The sequence below is a fragment of the Rutidosis leptorrhynchoides genome, chromosome 4 (genome assembly GCF_046630445.1).
Source record: "Rutidosis leptorrhynchoides isolate AG116_Rl617_1_P2 chromosome 4, CSIRO_AGI_Rlap_v1, whole genome shotgun sequence".
In the NCBI taxonomy this organism is placed as follows: domain Eukaryota; kingdom Viridiplantae; phylum Streptophyta; class Magnoliopsida; order Asterales; family Asteraceae; genus Rutidosis; species Rutidosis leptorrhynchoides.
Window position 1 is genome coordinate 28,317,472 of NC_092336.1, and position 19,792 is coordinate 28,337,263.

At 36.6% G+C, this 19,792-nt stretch overlaps 1 protein-coding gene across 2 annotated transcripts; it reads left to right on the plus strand.

Moving 5' to 3' along the window:
• The first annotated feature begins 12,619 nt into the window (after positions 1–12,619).
• LOC139840051 (uroporphyrinogen-III synthase, chloroplastic-like) lies at positions 12,620–18,325 on the plus strand. Of its 2 annotated transcripts, none has more exons than XM_071830276.1 (11): positions 12,620–12,883; positions 14,543–14,630; positions 14,862–14,928; positions 15,146–15,264; positions 15,699–15,794; positions 16,167–16,222; positions 16,405–16,490; positions 16,848–16,950; positions 17,895–17,978; positions 18,053–18,197; positions 18,229–18,325. In XM_071830276.1, the coding sequence occupies exons 1-9, from the start codon at positions 12,698–12,700 to the stop codon at positions 17,901–17,903; spliced, it is 810 nt and encodes a 269-aa protein (XP_071686377.1). In that variant the 5' UTR covers positions 12,620–12,697; the 3' UTR covers positions 17,904–17,978; positions 18,053–18,197; positions 18,229–18,325. The 2 variants fall into 2 exon arrangements, with proteins under 2 accessions (XP_071686377.1, XP_071686376.1); XM_071830275.1 differs by having other exon boundaries at positions 12,622–12,883; positions 16,848–16,982.
• Positions 18,326–19,792: the final 1,467 nt, after the last annotated feature.

The window sequence follows — 19,792 nt, forward strand, 5'->3', positions numbered from 1 at the left end:
ATGGCTAGAATGGGTTTCGGGGACCGGTGGAGAAGATGGATTTACGCATGCTTAAAGTCAAGTTCTATTTTCGTACTTGTCAACGGATCACCGACACGAGAATTTTCTATTGAGAGGGGTGTCAGACAAGGAGATCCGTTGTCTCCTTTTCTTTTTATAATCGCTGCAGAGGGTCTAAACCTCTTAACCAAAATTGCAACTAATTGTGGTTTATTTAGAGGAGTCGATGTGGGGTCGGACAACGTGTTAGTGTCGCATCTCCAATATGCGGACGATACTATCTTTTTGGAGATTGGAACTGACAAAATATATTTAACCTTATGAAGCTCCTAAATTGTTTTGAGAAGGCATCGGGGTTGAAAACAAACTTCCATAAAAGTGTCTTGTATGGGCTCGGGGTTCCTTCAAGTGAAATCGAATTTATGGCATGTCGGGTTGGTTTCAAAGTGGGTGAACTTCCTTTCACCTATCTTGGTATCCCTATTGGGTGTAATATGAATCGTGTTGATAATTGGTCCCCCGTGATTGATAAATTTAATTCAAAATTAGGGAATTGGAAATCTAAATCGATCTCTTTTGGTGGAAGATTAACGTTGGTGAATTCGGTTCTTAGTAGTTTACCGTAGAAACTTTTTTTGGGGTGGGTCGGGTGAGGGTAACAAACTTATGTAGATCAAATGGGAGGACTCGCTTCTACCTTACGGTGAAGGTGGTCTAAACATTGGTTCTCTTCGGGCGAAAAATCTTGCTCTTTTGGGGAAGTGGATTTGGCGAGTCAAAAACGAACCAAATTCACTTTGGGTAAAGGTTCTAAAAAGTATTTATGGTGTTGACGGGCACCTTTGTCTCTCGGGGCCAAACCGGTCACAAGAGAAGGGTGGCGTGTGGACTAACATAATTCGTGCAGGTCTTGATGTAGAAAAAGTGGGTATCAACTTCAATAAGTCTTTCTCTAGAGTTATCGGTGATGGAAAGGAAACCAAGTTTTGGGACGACACTTGGCTTACGGATAAACCGCTCAAAGACTCGTTTGGACGACTTTACAGACTCGACAGTGAGCAGCAAGCTTGGATTAGTGACAGAATGCAATGGAATGGTGGTTCGTGGGAGCTGTCGTGGTGTTGGAGCAGACCCCCTTCGGGACGCACCGAAAGTGATCTTCAAGGTCTTATTTCGCTGATTAATGCTTTTCCAAAATCGAATGTGCAGGTTGATTCTTGGCGTTGGAACCTTTCTACAAATGGGCTGTTTACAACTAAGAAACTCGCAAGACTCATTGATGACGCTATACTTCTAGACGGTAGAACATGTAGCGACCTGACAAAATCGTCATTGACGACGCCGCTAACTTAGGTCCCGTTATGTGGTCGTAGTCCTTATATGAGACTCGTTTGACCAAAATTATGTCGCATTCATTTGAAAAGTACAAGACTTGCAAAGTTTAGTTTACCAAACGGTTCGACAACAAGTTTAAGTTACAAAAGTATAATGTATAAATGAAATAAACTTGTGACATAATATAAGTTGGAAATCACGGTTGCTATAAATATCGTAAGTATGTATGTATGTATGCTTGACTCCAAGAAAATAATCAGAGTGTATGCATGCATGCTTGACTCCAAGCAAAGTATGAGTGTACGCGGAAGCATGTATCAAATAGGCAGTATGAACCTGAGAAACATATAGAAAACTGTCAATGAAAAACGTTGGTGAAATCATAGGTGTTTTAGTAAACGTTGTATTTGAACAACAAGATTTAATATAAGATGATTATCAAAATCATTTGCATTCCAAAGTTGTTGTTTGTTTCGCGGGCACCCAATTATCAAACTTAATGAGGCTCGTCAATTATCAAACTTAGTGTTAGAACATACAATATACTCGAAAATATATTTCATCCGCTAACGGTATTGAACCGTCCAAATGAGTCTCGTCAAGCCCATGTGATCACATAATATAAGTTCTCGTTTACACCCTGCAAGTGTAACTAATGATAATTGAATTGAGGATTTTTGTTCAAACCCGTACGTGAAATGTTCGTTTTTGTACTTGTGTTCAAAGTGTAAAAGTATGATACGTATATGTTTCTCATCCCATAGTTTAAAGCATAAAAGTTGTTTGAAAGATGGGACTATGATCTCACCTCGAGTGCACGAGTATAAAAGTACTTCACAAGGTAAACGTGTGCATGATAGTTGCTTAGCCTTGACCTAAACAAGTAAGTTGTATCAATTAACCGGTTACGACACAAGGTCGGGAGAAATGTGTTCAATTAGTCCTATGGCTCGTTACGACTCGATTAGTATAGCATGTGAATCACGTTGTCAAGTTTCATGCAAGAGTCAAGTATAAAATACGATTAAAACGATTGCATAAGTGTTTGGTCAAGTTTGACTAAAAGTCAAACTTGGTCAAAGTCAAAGTCAACGGGGTCGGGTCGGGTATCCGACAATTTTCCCATGATGAGGAAGTATATATAAACATGTTTGCCAAGTTTCATGTTAATCGGAGTTACGAGTAAGCGGGGGTGAAAACGTGAAAAACAAAAAGTAGTTGGGACAGACCCAAATGGCGCGCCGCTCCATATTTGGCGCGCCGCTCCATTTAACTGATCAGCAAGTCTGGCAGTTTTCACACTCAAGCACGAATCCAACTTCAAATACACATAAATCATAAACCGTAAACATCTAAAACAAGTATCTTATATCGTTGGAAAGGTATTTTGATAAGGAATACAACTAACTACTTTTCATCAAGCAAAAAGATCATTTACAATAGCCGAAAATCTCGTCAAGTGATCATTAAATGTTTAAAATCATCGTTTCAAGTTTACAAAATGCATTTTAAGATTCGGGAATCCAATTCACACATGTGATATGCCGTTTTGAAGGTAATGAAACATACATTACAAATAAACACTTATCAATAACATTAACAAGCATTCAATGCATCAAAAGTTCGTTTTAAAGCTATCAAACCCTAACCAAACTTCACAAACTCATTAATCATGTTCTTGAAGTTTCATTACTCAACCTACGCATCAAAACGAAGCTAGTGATACTAGTAACACAATTAAAACATGAACTTTAACAAATTAACAACATTAACTCATCCAAAATCAAAGATTAAGCACACCCATTTCAAATGTTCAAACTAGTTACTCAAAACAACGAATCGAGCAAACAAAACATATATTCATGTTATACATGAGCCATAGACACTAACTAACACCATTTCAAGTCAAAAACACGAATTTAGAGAAATCTAGAGTTTTAGAAATGTTACCCAAACGAGATGAAATTGGTATCAAAATGTAGAGGATGAAGAGAGGATCACGAAAATGTAATTTGTTTTGATGTTTGCTTCTTGATTCGAATTTAGATGATGATTTTGTGAGTTGGGTGTTTGAGTTCATAAAATGGAAGTAGAGAGAAAATAGGGAGGTGGAGGATGGAGTGAATGAATGGTGGAGAGTGGGGTTTGACTAGTTGACCTAGTCAACTAGTTTGGCCCCTTTGCAACTTTGGTCCCTCAAGTTTGAAAGCAGGTGCGGGAATTAACCAAACGAATATTTTAAAAACGCTCGAGTAAACGAGTGATGTTATAATTAAATAACGGGAATATTATGAACGTTAGTCAACGGAAACTACGAATTTAAATAACGAAAGATATTATTTAAAAAAAAGATAGTGTTAAAAAAATAAATTTAACGGAAAAACGCGGGATGTTACATTACCTACACCTTAAAAGAAATTTCGTCCCGAAATTTAGTTGGAAGTATTAGTTGTTGTTTCTTCTTCGAAACCTTGCGTTGCAAATTCTACGGATATGTGAAGGTACTTCCTTGGGCATTTCAACGAACTTTGACAGTCGGGATTTTTACGTTGGTTTAAAGTTTGGTTTCACGATTTATAGTTTCAACCGGTCCTCCTAGGAAGTGAAGTTTATCGTTGATAGTAAGTTCATCAAAGAGGATAACAAGTTCTTGTTTCGTAAGACACGCCTTTAAGTTTGATACACAGAATGTAGGATGAACGGTATTTGTTTGAGTCGGAAGTTTGAAGCGGTAAGCAACGGGCACAACAAGCCCCAAGATTTCAAAAGGACTAAAAATATCGCGGATTTAGCTTTCTACGTTTCCGAAACGGACTACACCTTATCAAGGTGCGAATTTTAACGTTACGCGGTTTCCCACATGGAATTCGAAAGGTTTACGTCTAACATTGGCATAGCTCCTTTGGCGACTACGGGCCGTCTCGAGCCTTTCTCGGACTGGAACGATCTTAACGGTTACTTCATGAATGAGTTCGGGTTCGGTGGTTTGCTTGTCACCTACTTTGGTTCAACGATTAAGAAAGCGACAATTATGGCTATATGAGTTCTCGAAAGGTGTGACGTTAATACTCGGATGAAAATTATTGTAGTAAGAGGATTCGGCTAAAGGCAAATACTTTTCTCAAGTAAATTTGAAGTTGATAACGCAAACTCGTATTATGGTTTCCAAGGTTTGAATCATGTGTTTGCTTGGTCTGTCGATTTGTAGATGATACGCGGTACTCATGTCTAAACGTGGTCCAGAGGCTTTTTGTAAGGCACTCCGAAATTTAGAAGTGAAACGAGGATCTCGATCCGAAATGAAGTATATCTCCTTAAGATATATTTTGAACAAGTTTTTGTTTCTCAAGAATTTCGCGTAGCGGAAGATTTATCGGTTTCCGAAAACGTTCGTTAGGACTATCCACCCTCGAGGTGAATATTAGTATAATGTGAAGAGTCTCTCTCTCCATTGAGAATTTAGATTAAAGATTTCCTTATTCGGAAGTACGAGTGTAATGCGAGAGAAGTTTCCGCCTCGATGTGAGCATAACAAGTATATTGTAGTTCGTCGATAAAACTGTGCGAAAACGAGATAGTATAAACGTATAACATATGTTTGAAGTCGAAAGAATTTGTCATTCATTCGGAAGCATAAGTATGGTTCGATAATAATCGACGATGTGTCCTGGGTATGGTTGTTATCAATATTCTCGGAGTTTTCGGATGTTCAAACAAGAAAAATGAAGTCATGTACATGGCACATGGTGATGATTAGGTTGATCGAGTCCAACCACCATCACGTGTCATTAGAACTTTGGTATGACTTACTATAATATAACCACGTTGATCGAGTATCGTTATATTATACTAACTCATACCTCCATTCCCACATCACTCCATAGACTCAAGTTCGTATAATCGTGAAGATTTAAAATGTACAAAGTATAGTGACATCACTAACGTGACTCGTATTGAATCGAAAGAATTTGTGCAACTCTAAAGAAGCGTTCCCCGAAGGAAGTGTATAAATGATTGTTCACGTCAATGCAGTTCAAGTCAAACAATAATGTCTTTAGGCACGAAAAGAGTAAGGAATCATGATAACGAATAGTACGTAACCGTAGTGATAATTTGTGATGACGATACTCATCTAGAGTAGTGATGGTAGTAACAAGAAGTGGTAGATAGCAAGGAATACCGGTGTGACACCAATAGTAAGTTGAAACGGTGGCGAATAACAATCTGGGAGACAGAGTTCCCGAACAAGTGTGACTAATGAAGTCGTCATCATCCTTACGCGTATGAATCATGAATTCACGTGTGTTACGAGAAAGTGGCATAATACGGATTCGTATGATGAAAGCTTGGTACCATTAAGAAGTTTGCCTAAGAATGATTCAAGTATAATGCACAAGTAGTCAAGTAAGTGCTATCTATAGCAAATGTATGTCAGAATGCAATGGCTAACTATCCGGTTGTAGTCTAGATTCACTAATGCGTCCTAATGACTCTGTCAGACACACTAATGCACATCCTAGATCCCTACAACCAACGCTCTGATACCATCTGTAGCGACCCGACAAAATCGTCATTGACGGCACCGCTAACTTAGGTCCCGTTACGTGGTCGTAGTCCCTATATGAGACTCGTTTGACCAAAATTATGTCGCATTCATTTGAAAAGTACAAGACTTGCAAAGTTTAGTTTACCAAACGGTTCGACAACAAGTTTAAGTTACAAAAGTATAATGTATAAATGAAATAAACTTGCGACATAATATAAGTTGGAAATCACGGTTGCTATAAATAGCGTAAGTATGTATGCATGCATGCTTGACTCCAAGCAAATAATCAGAGTGTATGCATGCATGCTTGACTCCAAGCAAAGTATGAGTGTACGCGAAAGCATGTATCAAATAGGCAGTATGAACCTGAGAAACATATAGAAAACTGTCAACGAATAACGTTGGTGAAATCATAGGTGTTTTAGTAAACGTTGTATTTGAACCACAAGATTTAATATAAGATAATTATCAAAACCATTTGCATTCCAAAGTTGTTGTTTGTTTCGCGGGCACCCAATTATCAAACTTAACTGTTTTGTACCCTGTTACGTAGTGTTAGAACATACACTATACTCGAAAATATATTTCATCCGCTAACGGTAGCGAATCGTCCGAATGAGGCTCGTCAAGCCCATGCGATCACATAATATAAGTTCTCGTTTACACCCTGCAAGTGTAACTAATGATAATTGAATTGAGGATTTTTGTTCAAACCCGTACGTGGAATGTTCGTTTTCGTACTTGTGTTCAAAGTGTAAAAGTATGATACGTATATGTTTCTCATCCCATAGTTTAAAGCATAAAAGTTGTTTGAAAGATGGGACTATGATCTCACTTCGAGTGCATGAGTATAAAAGTACTTCACAAGGTAAACGTGTGCATGATAGTTGCTTAGCCTTGACCTAAACAAGTAAGTTGTATCAATTAACCGGTTACGACACAAGGTCGGGCGAAATGTGTTCAATTAGTCCTATGGCTCGTTACGACTCAATTAGTATAGCATGTGAATCACGTTGTCAAGTTTCATGCAAGAATCAAGTATAAAATACGATTAAAACGATTGCATAAGTGTTTGGTCAAGTTTGACTAAAAGTCAAACTTGGTCAAAGTCAAAGTCAACGGGTTCGGGTCGGGTATACGACAATTTTCCCATGATGAGGAAGTATATATAAACATGTTTGCCAAGTTTCATGTTAATCGGAGTTACGAGTAAGCGGGGGTGAAAACGTGAAAAACAAAAAGTAGTTGGGACAGACCCAAATGGCGCGCCGCTCCATATTTGGCGCGCCGCTCCATTTAACTGATCAGCAAGTCTGGCAGTTTTCACACTCAAGCACGAATCCAACTTCAAATACACATAAATCATAAATCGTAAACATCCAAAACAAGTATCTTATATCGTTGGAAAGGTATTTTGATAAGGAATACAACTAACCACTTTTCATCAAGCAAAAACATCATTTACAATAGCCAAAAATCTCGTCAAGTGATCATTAAATGTTCAAAATCATCGTTTCAAGTTTACAAAATGCATTTTAAGATTCGGGAATCCAATTCACACATGTGATATGCCGTTTTGAAGGTAATGAAACATACATTACAACTAAACACTTATCAATAATATTAACAAGCATTCAATGCATCAAAAGTTCGTTTTAAAGCTATCAAACCCTAACCAAACTTCACAAACTCATTAATCATGTTCTTGAAGTTTTATTACTCAACCTGCGCATCAAAACGAAGCTAGTGATACTAGTAACACAATTAAAACATGAACTTTAACAAATTAACAACATTAACTCATCCAAAATCAAAGATTAAGCACACCCATTTCAAATGTTCAAACTAGTTACTCAAAACAACGAATCGAGCAAACAAAACATATATTCATGTTATACACGAGCCATAGACACTAACTAACACCATTTCAAATCAAAAACACGAATTTAGAGAAATCTAGAGTTTTAGAAATGTTACCCAAACGAGATGAAATTGGTATCAAAATGTAGAGGATGAAGAGAGGATCACGAAAATGTAATTTGTTTTGATGTTTGCTTCTTGATTCGAATTTAGATGATGATTTTGTGAGTTGGGTGTTTGAGTTCATAAAATGGAAGTAGAGAGAAAATGGGGAGGTGGAGGATGGAGTGAATGAATGGTGGAGAGTGGGGTTTGACTAGTTGACCTAGTCAACTAGTTTGGCCCCTTTGCAACTTTGGTCCCTCAAGTTTGAAAGCGGGTGCGAGAATTAACCAAACGAATATTTTAAAAACGCTCGAGTAAACGAGTGATGTTATAATTAAATAACGGGAATATTATGAACGTTAGTTAACGGAAACTACGAATTTAAATAACGAAAGATATTATTTAAAAAAAAAGATAGTGTTAAAAAAATAAATTTAACGGAAAAACGCGGGATGTTACAGAACACGCCTGGAAACCTTAAGAAATAACCTTGTTCCCTCGAAAGTCGAAATCTTCATGTGGAGGGTGATAAATAAACGGATTCCGGTACGTACCGAACTTGATAAGAGAGGTATCGACCTTAACTCCGTTAGGTGCCCCCTGTGTGACGATGACGTCGAATCTGTTGATCACATAATGTTCTTTTGTCTTGCTTCAATGGATATTTGGGTAAGGGTGTATAAATGGTGGAATCTTGGTACGGTCTCTAATCTTAGCACGAGCGAGGCCTTCCGTGGTAAATGTAATCGTGTTCTCTCTTTGTCGGGCTCCTATATTTGGCAAGCTTTGAAATGGATAGTGGCGTATCTCATTTGGCGTGCCCGAAATCAAAAAGTGTTTTCGAACTTAAGCTGGAACGGACCTTCGATTCTCATGGAAATTCAATTGAAATCGTATGAATGGATTGCTTCCCGTTATAAAAAGGAGGAAATCGACTGGCTTTAGTGGTTATCTAATCCTATCAAGTTTTGCATCTAACTAGATTACTAGTGGTTCGTGTCTTATTGTGCTAGTCATATCCTATGTTGTTGTAATCGTTGTTTTTGTGAAGTGTTTAAGTTGCTCCCTTAGCAACCCGTCGTGTTTTATTTTCCTATAGCTCAGTATCGAGTATATAACTGATCTATAGGCCCCTGTATTTCTCTTCGTGTTGTCTAATATAATTTGCTTTTCGAAAAAAAAAGAACAAGCAAACCTCTTGATATTCAACCTCCATTAATGTATGTGTGAAGTAAAACTGTTAGATTAAATGAGAATTGAAGAATTGAAAAATGACGTAACAATGAAAAGGATTTTTTTTTTTGAAGAAAAAGTGTTTACAGTGGATAGAGTAGATAGTTCTCAAAAAAAAAAAAAAAAAAAAGTTATCATAACCATAAAACTCTGACATTTGATTCTTGTTTTTTCATCATATGGCTTTATGGGGCCTTCTGACATTTGATTCTTGTTTTTTCATCATATGGCTTTATGGGGCCTTTTTTTTCCGCCTCGTTCAGGGCATTCTAATTCTGAGGGCCGGCCCTGATCTATCTGAGGTAAATCCTCCTTAGTGGATAGTATACGTCTTCACCTCCATATGTTTGATGTAAACGACCAAATCTTTAGTGACAAATATCTATCTGAGGTAAATCCTCCTTAGTAGATAGTATACGTCTTCACCTCCATATGTTTGATGTAAACGACTAAATGTTTAGTGACAAATAGTTTGTATGAAAATGAAAATGAAAATTAGATTTAGAAACATGCATGTGAATCAAAATTATGAGAGTTTATTTGGACCACCAATTTCACGTTTATGAAAAAAAAGCATGCAGCTTTTCTTTTTGTTTGTTTTTGAATTCAAACTCAATCACTTTCTTTTAAAGTCAAGCTTCACTATAACCTTGGTCAAGTAATGATCACACCCTTCCACATCGTTCATCCCCCTTTAATCTCAGTCCCAACTCAAATCGGTTTATCATCCACCACCTATATACATCACAACTTTAGTGACAAAGTTGATAATCTTTTAATTTAGGCGTTCGATTTTATCCTTTTAATCATTTCATAACTATTACTAACAATTCTAGAATAACCTAGTAGTTGAGGCCGGTCTTTCTATCATCACAAGAGTTCTCGGGTCAAAATCTCATTAACAATATATTATAGGAGTTGATACTCACACACTCACTTTTGATCCATACACACTTTTAACCATAAAATTTATAATTATATTTCTAAGTTTATCTAGAGAGTACTTTCATTATTTCATTATTGTAGGTAAAGATATAATAGTAACTTAGGTGTGTATGGATCAAAACTTGATAAGTATCGGCTCTCATATATATGGGGTGACTAATTATACTCCGCTCTCATATATATGGGGTGACTAATTATACTCCATCTGCTCACTAATTATACTCTCTCTGTCCCTAATTTAATTGTCCACTTTCATAAATTGAAAAAAAATAAGAAGCTTAAGTTCTATCATGCTCTTAATATATGTGGATAGGATAAAAAGTAGAAAGAAAAGGTAAGGGTAAAACTGAAAAGTAAACAGAAAGTACAGTACTTTAATGAAATTTTCTTAAACTGTGTATTTTTTTATCTAGTGATAATTAATATGAGACGGATGGAGTAATACTCAGTAGCTAGATTACAAAATTCAAAGGGATTATGATTAAAAAAAAACTAATTATATATATCTGATAGGTATTTTAAATGACGTTTAATTTTAAAAACTATAAATTCTGAATATATATGAAGTCATACAATTTGAGTAGTTTTTTTTCTTTTTGAAAAGCAAGATTTGTATTAAGATCATCAAAGAGTACACGGGGAGTAGCATAGAACCACTTCAAAGAAACGAATGGGAAACACAAGCAAACCACGAGAAGAAACAAACTACCTAGAAACTAAAGAATATAAACGTGATCTAAAAAAAACAGGCTGCCGACAAGGAACAAACTGTTGAGAGAACAACTAGCTCCAGACCACCCTTAGAGGTCGAATACACTATTTCCTGGATTAGAAAGCCACGATAACCAATCAATCTTTTTTCCTTTTTGCACGTAGCGAAATCCACTCGTAGGCTTTAAGTTGAATCTCCATCAATGCATTAGGTCCATTCCATGAAGAGTTTGAGAAGACTTTGGAGTTACGATTTTTCCAGATCAGGTACGCACATGTCCATTCTACCGCTTGACAGATACGAAAAATAAAACACGTTGACCCGAAAGAGCAATTACCACGAAAGGCCTCATTGATACTCAAATTTGAAATTGAACCCATACCCCGCCACTTGTAAACCCGTTCGCATATATCCAGAGCAGATTTGCAGAAAATAAAAACAAGATCCAAGGATTCCACATCATCATCGCATATCGGACACCTCACAATATGAAGGTCGATACATCTTTTGTCTAATTCAACCTGTACGGGTAACCGTCGCTTTAAGATTCTCCATATCAGAACCTCTACCTTCAACGACACCAAATTGTTCCTTAGAGTTTCCATGTGTGAACTGCTGGCCGGAGGAGGACTCGTTAATACGATTACTGAGATCCTTTGTCGAGAATAACCCATTATTTGAAAGCTTCCATTGCCAAGAATCTGTTGACATGTCAATTTTATTAAAGTTAACAAGAAGCTGATTTAGAGCAGAGAGTTCATCAAGAGCTCTTCCGCTAGGCGCACGAATCCAATCCCACGTCGAAATAACATCTGATCCAACCCAATTTACTCTGTCACGAACAGCTGCACTTGCGGAAACTTCTAGGTGGAAGAGTCTGCTGAATCTGTCTTTTAAATTACCCTCGAACAGCCATGGCTCTGTCCAAAATCTGGTGGATGCACCGTCGCCAATAACACGTACAAAAGAGTTGCTAAAACCGCCAATCTTTTTATCCACTTCAATACATGCACGAATAATATTAATCCATACCCCACTCCTGCCTTGCGGCCTGAATGAGCCCGAAGAACATAACAACCCGCCCGACCCATAAAGTGAAGAGATTACTTTTGCCCATAGTGAGTGAGGTTCGTTTTTGAACCGCCACCACCATTTGCACAACAAAGAAAGGTTTTTTCTCAAGAGAGACCTGACGTTTAAACCCCCAAACTCGTAAGAGGATGTAACCTCATCCCATTTAACTCATGACATTTTTGTACACTCACCCGTCCCGTCCCAAAAAAAAATTTCTCCTAATACTCTCGAAAAGACGGATAACACTCAGCGGGGCCCTAAAAATCGAGAAGTAGTAAAGCAGTAAACTGTGTAGAACGGATCTAACAAGGATTAATCTTCCACCATAAGAAATCGATCTAGCTTTTCACCCGGATAATTTTGATTCAAACTTATCAACGATAGGGTCATTGAACCCCACCCACTCTCAAGTGGATGCGCCACGTATTAAAATTATGAATACGTAATTATTTGGATATAGAGTTAAACAAAGCATTGGAGATTAATTGACTTTTAAAGATGTTATAATTGGGTGGTTTGGGCTCTTTAGTTCCTTGCTAGAATGTTCCCTTTTTATAAAAGTTTGCTGTTAAATAAAAACCTACTTAACAAAGTCATACTTCAAAAAAAAAAAAAAGAAACGAAGTCAATTCGTAGATTTAAATTGACTCTCTTTGTTCTAGTTGTTACGCTCTGGTCTTGCTTTAGTAGTTCAAAAACTTAAGGGTTGAAAATTAAACAAAAAATAAGTACAAGGTACATAATTAAAATATTTATAGATAAAGGAGTGGTATGGCAAATATGGAAAGATGTACGTAGTACCAGAAAGGAAAGTTATCAAACAGGTGTTAGGCTAAAATCAAAGTCAAACCAACACATTCTCCACCACCGTTCAACGTTTGACCGCCATGAATTCACTTCTATTTTCTCTCTCCACCACTCTTTCTCCGCCGCTACAACCTCCGACTCACCGCCGGCGACTTCAATTTCAACCGTTGAACATAAGAGCTTCTTCTCCGACGACGTCGTTTTCGAATAATCGAGTTGTTGTTACGAGAGAGCGTGGTAAAAATGGCAAACTCATCAAAGCTCTTGTAATTTCCTTTTTTTTTTTTTTTTTTTTTTTTTTTTTGTACTATTATATTACATGGTTCTATGGTGCCTTAATTGCTTTTATAAAGTAGTAATTCTCTTCGAGGTGTTTGATAAATTGCCTGACAGAAAATGGTAATTTTGTGATATGAAATGGGAGTGATTTATGTTTTGAAATATTTAGTACTCTATATGTACTTTCGCTAAAATATAAGTTTTGAACTGTTTAATTAACATTTTTAGAGCATTGATATTATTGAGAGACTTACGGATGATTCCGCTTAGTTGTGACTGATGACTGTATATTCATTACTGAACTGATAGTCAAAATAATGCATTGTTTTATGGAAATTGGGAAATGGTCTTGTTACTAGAATGAAGCGTGGTGCAAATACTGTTAGAAAACTAAATGCAGATTAAAGGGTATATCTCTGTGGGTCGTGTATATACCAGGTTTCAAAAATATATGGACCCTAATCGATGCCGGAGTTCACGAAATTGAATATGGTATAAAACTGAGAATAGTTTTGGTTTGGCACGAAATCATAATTTTGTTTGTTTTTGTGTCCTTGAAAAGTGCTTGGGTTATGCAACTAGTGTCAACAGAATTGGCGGTTAGAAAATGTGTTTTATGGGTACTCTGAATTGGCGCTCACTTTTTGTGTCCAAATCCTACACCACAGGGACCCCGCTAGGGAGTTGCCCCTGGGAGCCTACAAGGATGTGCGGCCTCCTTTGCCCCATAATTTTCGCTGAACCCTCAAAATCACAACTTAGTCGGTTATGCACTCCGCATTACTTAACCCTGTCCACTAATCCACCAATGCAGTAAATGATACAACGACAACACTACCTAATCCCACCTATGGCAGGGTATAGGAAGGTAAGATGTTGACAGTCATACTCCTACTCAAAGTTTTCGGCACAGTAAAATATACATCAGTTACCATTATGATGTCGAGTGGTGTTTGAATAATTTGATTCAAGGTGCATAGGAGTTAATCTTCACCTGTTATATGCATATTTTGGATAGTTGACTATGATAGTGGACACAAGGAATAATAACGTATAATAGTATGGGAAGTTATGTTTAGTGTCTAAAATATGTAGTGAAGAGAAATTGACAGTATTTTTTTACCCGGTTTCACATTGTTATATTATTATTATTATTATCGGAAAGTATATAAGATTACTATTTATGCTCTATCTTCTACCATTCTAATAGGCTGTTTCAATTCTGGCAGTGATGTGTAGGCGTGAATCTAAATTATCTTATTATTAAGTGGCTCTATATGCGAAATGAGAATAAGGACTGTTAATTTACTTGAAAAATGAGTAACATTTGTTTATTTGAGTATGATAACATGTTTTGTATTGGGTGGTCTCTGTTTTCGGTTTGTCACATCTATTTAAAAAATTTCTTACTTTACTGGAAAGTGAGAAACAGTTGTTAGTTGGAAACATAAGTTGTCTATATAGATGATACTTAGATTCAATTTACTCTTTTGAATTGACAATGTTGAATAGTGAAGGCATGTGTTATTCAATACTGTATAACACAACTTATAAATCATTACTACTTTACCACCACAAGATAAAATTTCTAACATTGCTTATGGTTCTTATAGTTTTGGTGTTGTATTCCATCTTTTATTGAATAGGCAGCACAAGGGATCAATTTTTTAGAACTTCCCCTGATTCAGCATACGCACTTGCCTGATCTGGACAGACTTTCGGCCCTATTGACTGGTAACTTACTTCTCTTTTGATTCATGTTGTAGTTGTAAATATTTCTATATTGAGAGATTAAATTTACTGATGTCATCATTACATAGGGTTCAAATTGTAAGGTTGTGTTCGTGTTGTGAAGTACACTTTACAAGTTGCACTAATAAATTACATTAATGACCAAACTAGCTGGGCTCAACCTATAATCTCAATTTTGTAACTTTGAAGTATAATGTGCTTTTATGGTGGCAGCCACTACTTTTGATTGGATCATTATAACTTCACCCGAAGCGGCTTTGGTCTTTCTTGACGCCTGGAGGTATGTAGAGAACAATCTACACATATTTTTAAGCTACAGATCCTTCCGTATTGATTATTTTCAAACAATATATTTACATGCCGTGGAGCCTTTCATATACCAATCCACCTATTTTTTTGTACTTAAGGTGATTAAAAGAATTGAAGTGTTTCTATCAGACTTTCATAAAGTTAGCTATACATTCCAGTTAACCATCTTTCTTAATTGTAATATGTAGAGCTGCTGGATCGCCAAGTGTCAAGGTAGCAGTGGTTGGAGCTGGTACTGCAAGCGTATTTAATGAAACTACAAATTCGTCCAAGAGATTCATTGATGTTGCTTTTGTTCCATCAAAAGGTATATGTGCATAACTCCCATTGATATTTGTGGTGCCTTTTTATGTAGCTCGTCAACTTTAATACTTTAGACCTCTATCAGATATTCACAGCTTCTTATCATATTGCATAAAAAGGTAACCAATATTGTTTTCACCCATCAAGACATTCAAATCATTTCAATATAAGGTAAGGCACACTTAATATCAGTAAATATGTTGATGTGGCAGATGACATGTCAGTATCTTTAAAAAATGTTGAATTTTTTTAGACTTTGAAAACCAGTTATTTACTGCTTGGCTTGTAAATATACCTTAATATGAAGATTTCTGAAAGGCTGAATATTATATGGGTGAAAACAATGTTGTTTTCCTAAAATAGTAATCGAACCATAACTGTTTACCTTTTTATGCTACTAACCCTAGAATTTATGTCTAACCTTGTAAATTTTCGCAGCAACTGGCAAGGTTCTTGCTTCCGAGCTACCCAAACATGGGAATGAAATATGTAGTGTTTTATATCCAGCTTCTGCAAAAGCTAGTCAGGACATAGGTATGAACTATATTTTGTATTTAGTGCAAGTCTCAAGTAATTATGTAAAGGTAGATCAAGATTTTTCAATAGGGGAATTTCTTTGTTTAGATTAGTTTTTTCATTAAAATCAAAATTGTTTTTGGTTTACCAAGTAGCATGTAGTTCTGGAACAACCATATTGTGAACCAACAATATTTGTAAAGATAATCACTTAATTCTGCAACAGTAGTTACTATAATCCTCAATTTGGACGGAACATATTTGTATTATTCACACCATCATTCTTTTATGAATAAGTTGCCTTGCTGTATCTTGTTTCTTTACTTGCTTAGCAACTTAGTATACATTTTCTACATGCACGAATTGAAAACGATAGTGGTTGTGTTACAGAGGAAGGTCTCTCCAAACGTGGATTTCAAGTCACGCGTTTAAATACTTACACCACGGTACACTTTTATTCTTTGGTATTTTTTGGTTCACTAAATTGTGAAGCAAACTTATGGTATTAGCAGTTGTGTACATGTGTACTGTAACATGTTTTATTTGGTGCTCGCAGACTATGATTGCATATCGTCTTCAGTATAAACTACTTAAAATATCTGGCAATTCTGATTTCAATTATTTTCAGGAAAGTGTTCAACATGTGGACCAAATGATTTTTGAACAAGCACTCTCTGCTTCTGTTGTCGCTGTAGCTTCACCTTCTGCAATTAGGTATACAACGATTAAATTTACGATTAGAATGTTTCATATATTTTGATTCCGTGCAATATCAGACTTGGCATATGGGCAAGATTGGTGGTTCGGTAACAGGTCACTAAAGTAATTTTCACCGTTAGTCGTGTCAGGCTGGGTTGACCTGAAATCAGTTGCAGTACAATAGTTATGATATTTTAATTAAAACAGTACATCAATATATCTCATATGCCTAATGAGGAGATGATGACCCGGTTCCTTTATTAGCTGTTTCATTAATACATAATCCGAATTGGCCTTTTTATAATCAAGTGCATTTGGATCTGCTACCTCAAGTATTTATCTACTCATGACGATATTATTCTTGTGCAACAGAGCATGGATGAATCTTGTACCTGATTCAAAACAATGGGATGGTTCGGTCGCATGCATCGGTGAAACCACTGCTACAGCTGCAAAAAGAATGGGTTTGAGAAATGTATACTATCCATCGAGCCCAGGTCTTCAGGGGTAATCATTCTTCGGCTGCTACTGTAGTCGTTGCAAATGTCGGCCCTCTCGGCTGACTAGTAGTTTTGGTGACTAGTCCGTCCCATTTCTCCCACTATGTTTAAACAGTCGGTCAAAGCTAAAAAATGGGGTCAAAGTTGGTCTGAGCGGGTTTAAGTCGGTCAAAGTCAAGGTTGGTCAAAGTTAGGTCAAAATATTGATACTTTTAAGATTAGATTTTGTGCCCTATATTTATATTTGAAATATATATGTTTAAAATATTTATCTGTAATCACTAAAAGTCAGCGCTGGTCAATGTCCGACTAGTCCTAGTCCGTGACTACTCCCTGACTTAACCGACTAGTCGTCCAACATCCCAACCGACTCGTCGTCCAACATCCCAACCGACTCGTCTCCGTCTTGCGACTTTTACAACCTTGACTGTAGTTTTATCAGACTTGACATGTAATAAAATGGGCAACTTTTTTGTGGTGATGACAAAATTGACTGTTCAAGCGGGGTTGGGTAAGGTATCAAAGTGGGCAACTGTTTGTGGTGGTGACAAAATTGGCTGTTCAAGTGGGTTGGGTAAGGTATCAAGTGAGCAACTTTTTGTATGGATTGTAGTGGATGGATCAAAAGATGTTTTTTGTCCACTTTTAAAATTGTTTATAGATAAAAAATTTTACTTGAATACCAAAAACATATATTGTACATTAATAATTGTAAATCTAAAAATATAAATGTATTATAATTTTAAAAAATCAATTTCAAAGGTTGCATGTAATATCCAATAAGATTTGAATAAATACTCGTACTGCGATGCAACTCAAATCGTCCCATTTCTAATGCATACAATCCATAGTGCCACCTCTTTTTTTTGTGTGTTGTAGACATCAAATCAATCTGACTGAATTATAATGCATTTTACAGTTGGGTTGACAGCATCATCGATGCTTTAAGCGCCCACAAGCAGGTTCAAAAGGTGTAAAAACTATCAGCAGTTCCATTTTTCAGGTAACTCATCTGCAAATATCATGATTTTCTTGTTTAAAGTAAAGCTCTAAATTTTCCGTACTTTCCTATGCAAGATTTTTGCGGTTGATGCCCGAAGAATCTTGTAAAATTTGCTAGTGTAAATTTAGCGACCAGAAGAGTATTGATTTTGTTACCACTTATGCAATATATGGAGGCTGTAAAGGATTAGAGACCAAGACATGCTTCCTGAATTTGTATGTACATTTTTTTTTTTTTTTTTATGTTGTAGATGTCCTTTGATGCTTAAAATCTGTTATTGAGGTTACTTGTAACATAGAATAATACTTGCTGTAACTTATCAATGTATAATGAGAATTCTTCATTTCCATCTATTCTTCAATCATAGGCCTATGCCCAACGGATATAAGGATGAATGGGATTAGACCCGGGGAAATTGTTCAAAATACACTTTTTTTTAAGGCTTCAAACAAAATACATTTTTTTTAAAAAAATTGTCTTTTTACACCATTCGGTAGACGGATTTTCGTCTACCACCTTTATCTGTCGTCTACTACCATTTTTACAAAGTAGTCGACGGTGAGATAAAGGTGGTAGACGAATTCCCGTCTACTGGCAGGGTTAGTAGACAGCGAGAACAAAGCAGTAGACAGACATTTACAAAGTAGTCGACCGTCTACTGCCTTGTTGTTGCTGTCTACTGCCTTGTTCTTGCTGTCTACTGCCTTGTTAGTGTCTTCCGTCTACCACCTTTATCTGTCGTCTACTACCATTTTTACAAAGTAGTCGACGGTGAGATAAAGGTGGTAGACGAATTCCCGTCTACTGGCAGGGTTAGTAGACAGCGAGAACAAAGCAGTAGACAGACATTTACAAAGTAGTCGACCGTCTACTGCCTTGTTGTTGCTGTCTACTGCCTTGTTCTTGCTGTCTACTGCCTTGTTAGTGTCTTCCGTCTACCACCTTTATCTGTCGTCTACTACCATTTTTACAAAGTAGTCGACGGTGAGATAAAGGTGGTAGACGAATTCCCGTCTACTGGCAGGGTTAGTAGACAGCGAGAACAAAGCAGTAGACAGACATTTACAAAGTAGTCGACTGTCTACTGCCTTGTTGTTACTGTCTACTGCCTTGTTGTTGCTGTCTACTGCCTTGTTAGTGTCTGTCTACAGCAACAACAAGGCAGTAGACAGCAACAACAAGGCAGTAGACGGTCGACTACTTTGTAAATGTCTGTCTACTGCTTTGTTCTCGCTGTCTACCAACCCTGCCAGTAGACGGGAATTCGTCTACCACCTTTATCTCACCGTCGACTACTTTGTAAAAATGGTAGTAGACGACAGATAAAGGTGGTAGACGGAAATCCGTCTACCGAATGGTGTAAAAAGACAATTTTTTAAAAAAAATGTATTTTGTTTGAAGCCTTAAAAAAAAAGTGTATTTTAAACAATTACCCTTAGACTGGACCACAAAAGCACTCAAATACCATAAGCCCATCCTGAATCAATACCTAAATTTGAATGTTCTAGTCCAATGACCTAAAGGCCCAAAATCATTCTTACCTTTTTATACTGTACAATTTTTAGACCTACTTAATTACTATACTATCTAAAAGACAAAAACCTGTAGCACTATTCATCAATAGTAACCAGATATTTTTGTTTTTTTTTTGTCTCCAAAGAAGTAATTTTCGTAAAAGAACCAACCCTTCAATGTTACCAAAAGATGTCGAAAAAAATTCTTTTTAACAAAAAATTCAACTACCTTTTTTTTTTCCCTTCCTCAACGATAAAAGAGGCAACTTTCATAAAAGGAACAACCCTTAAATGCTACCA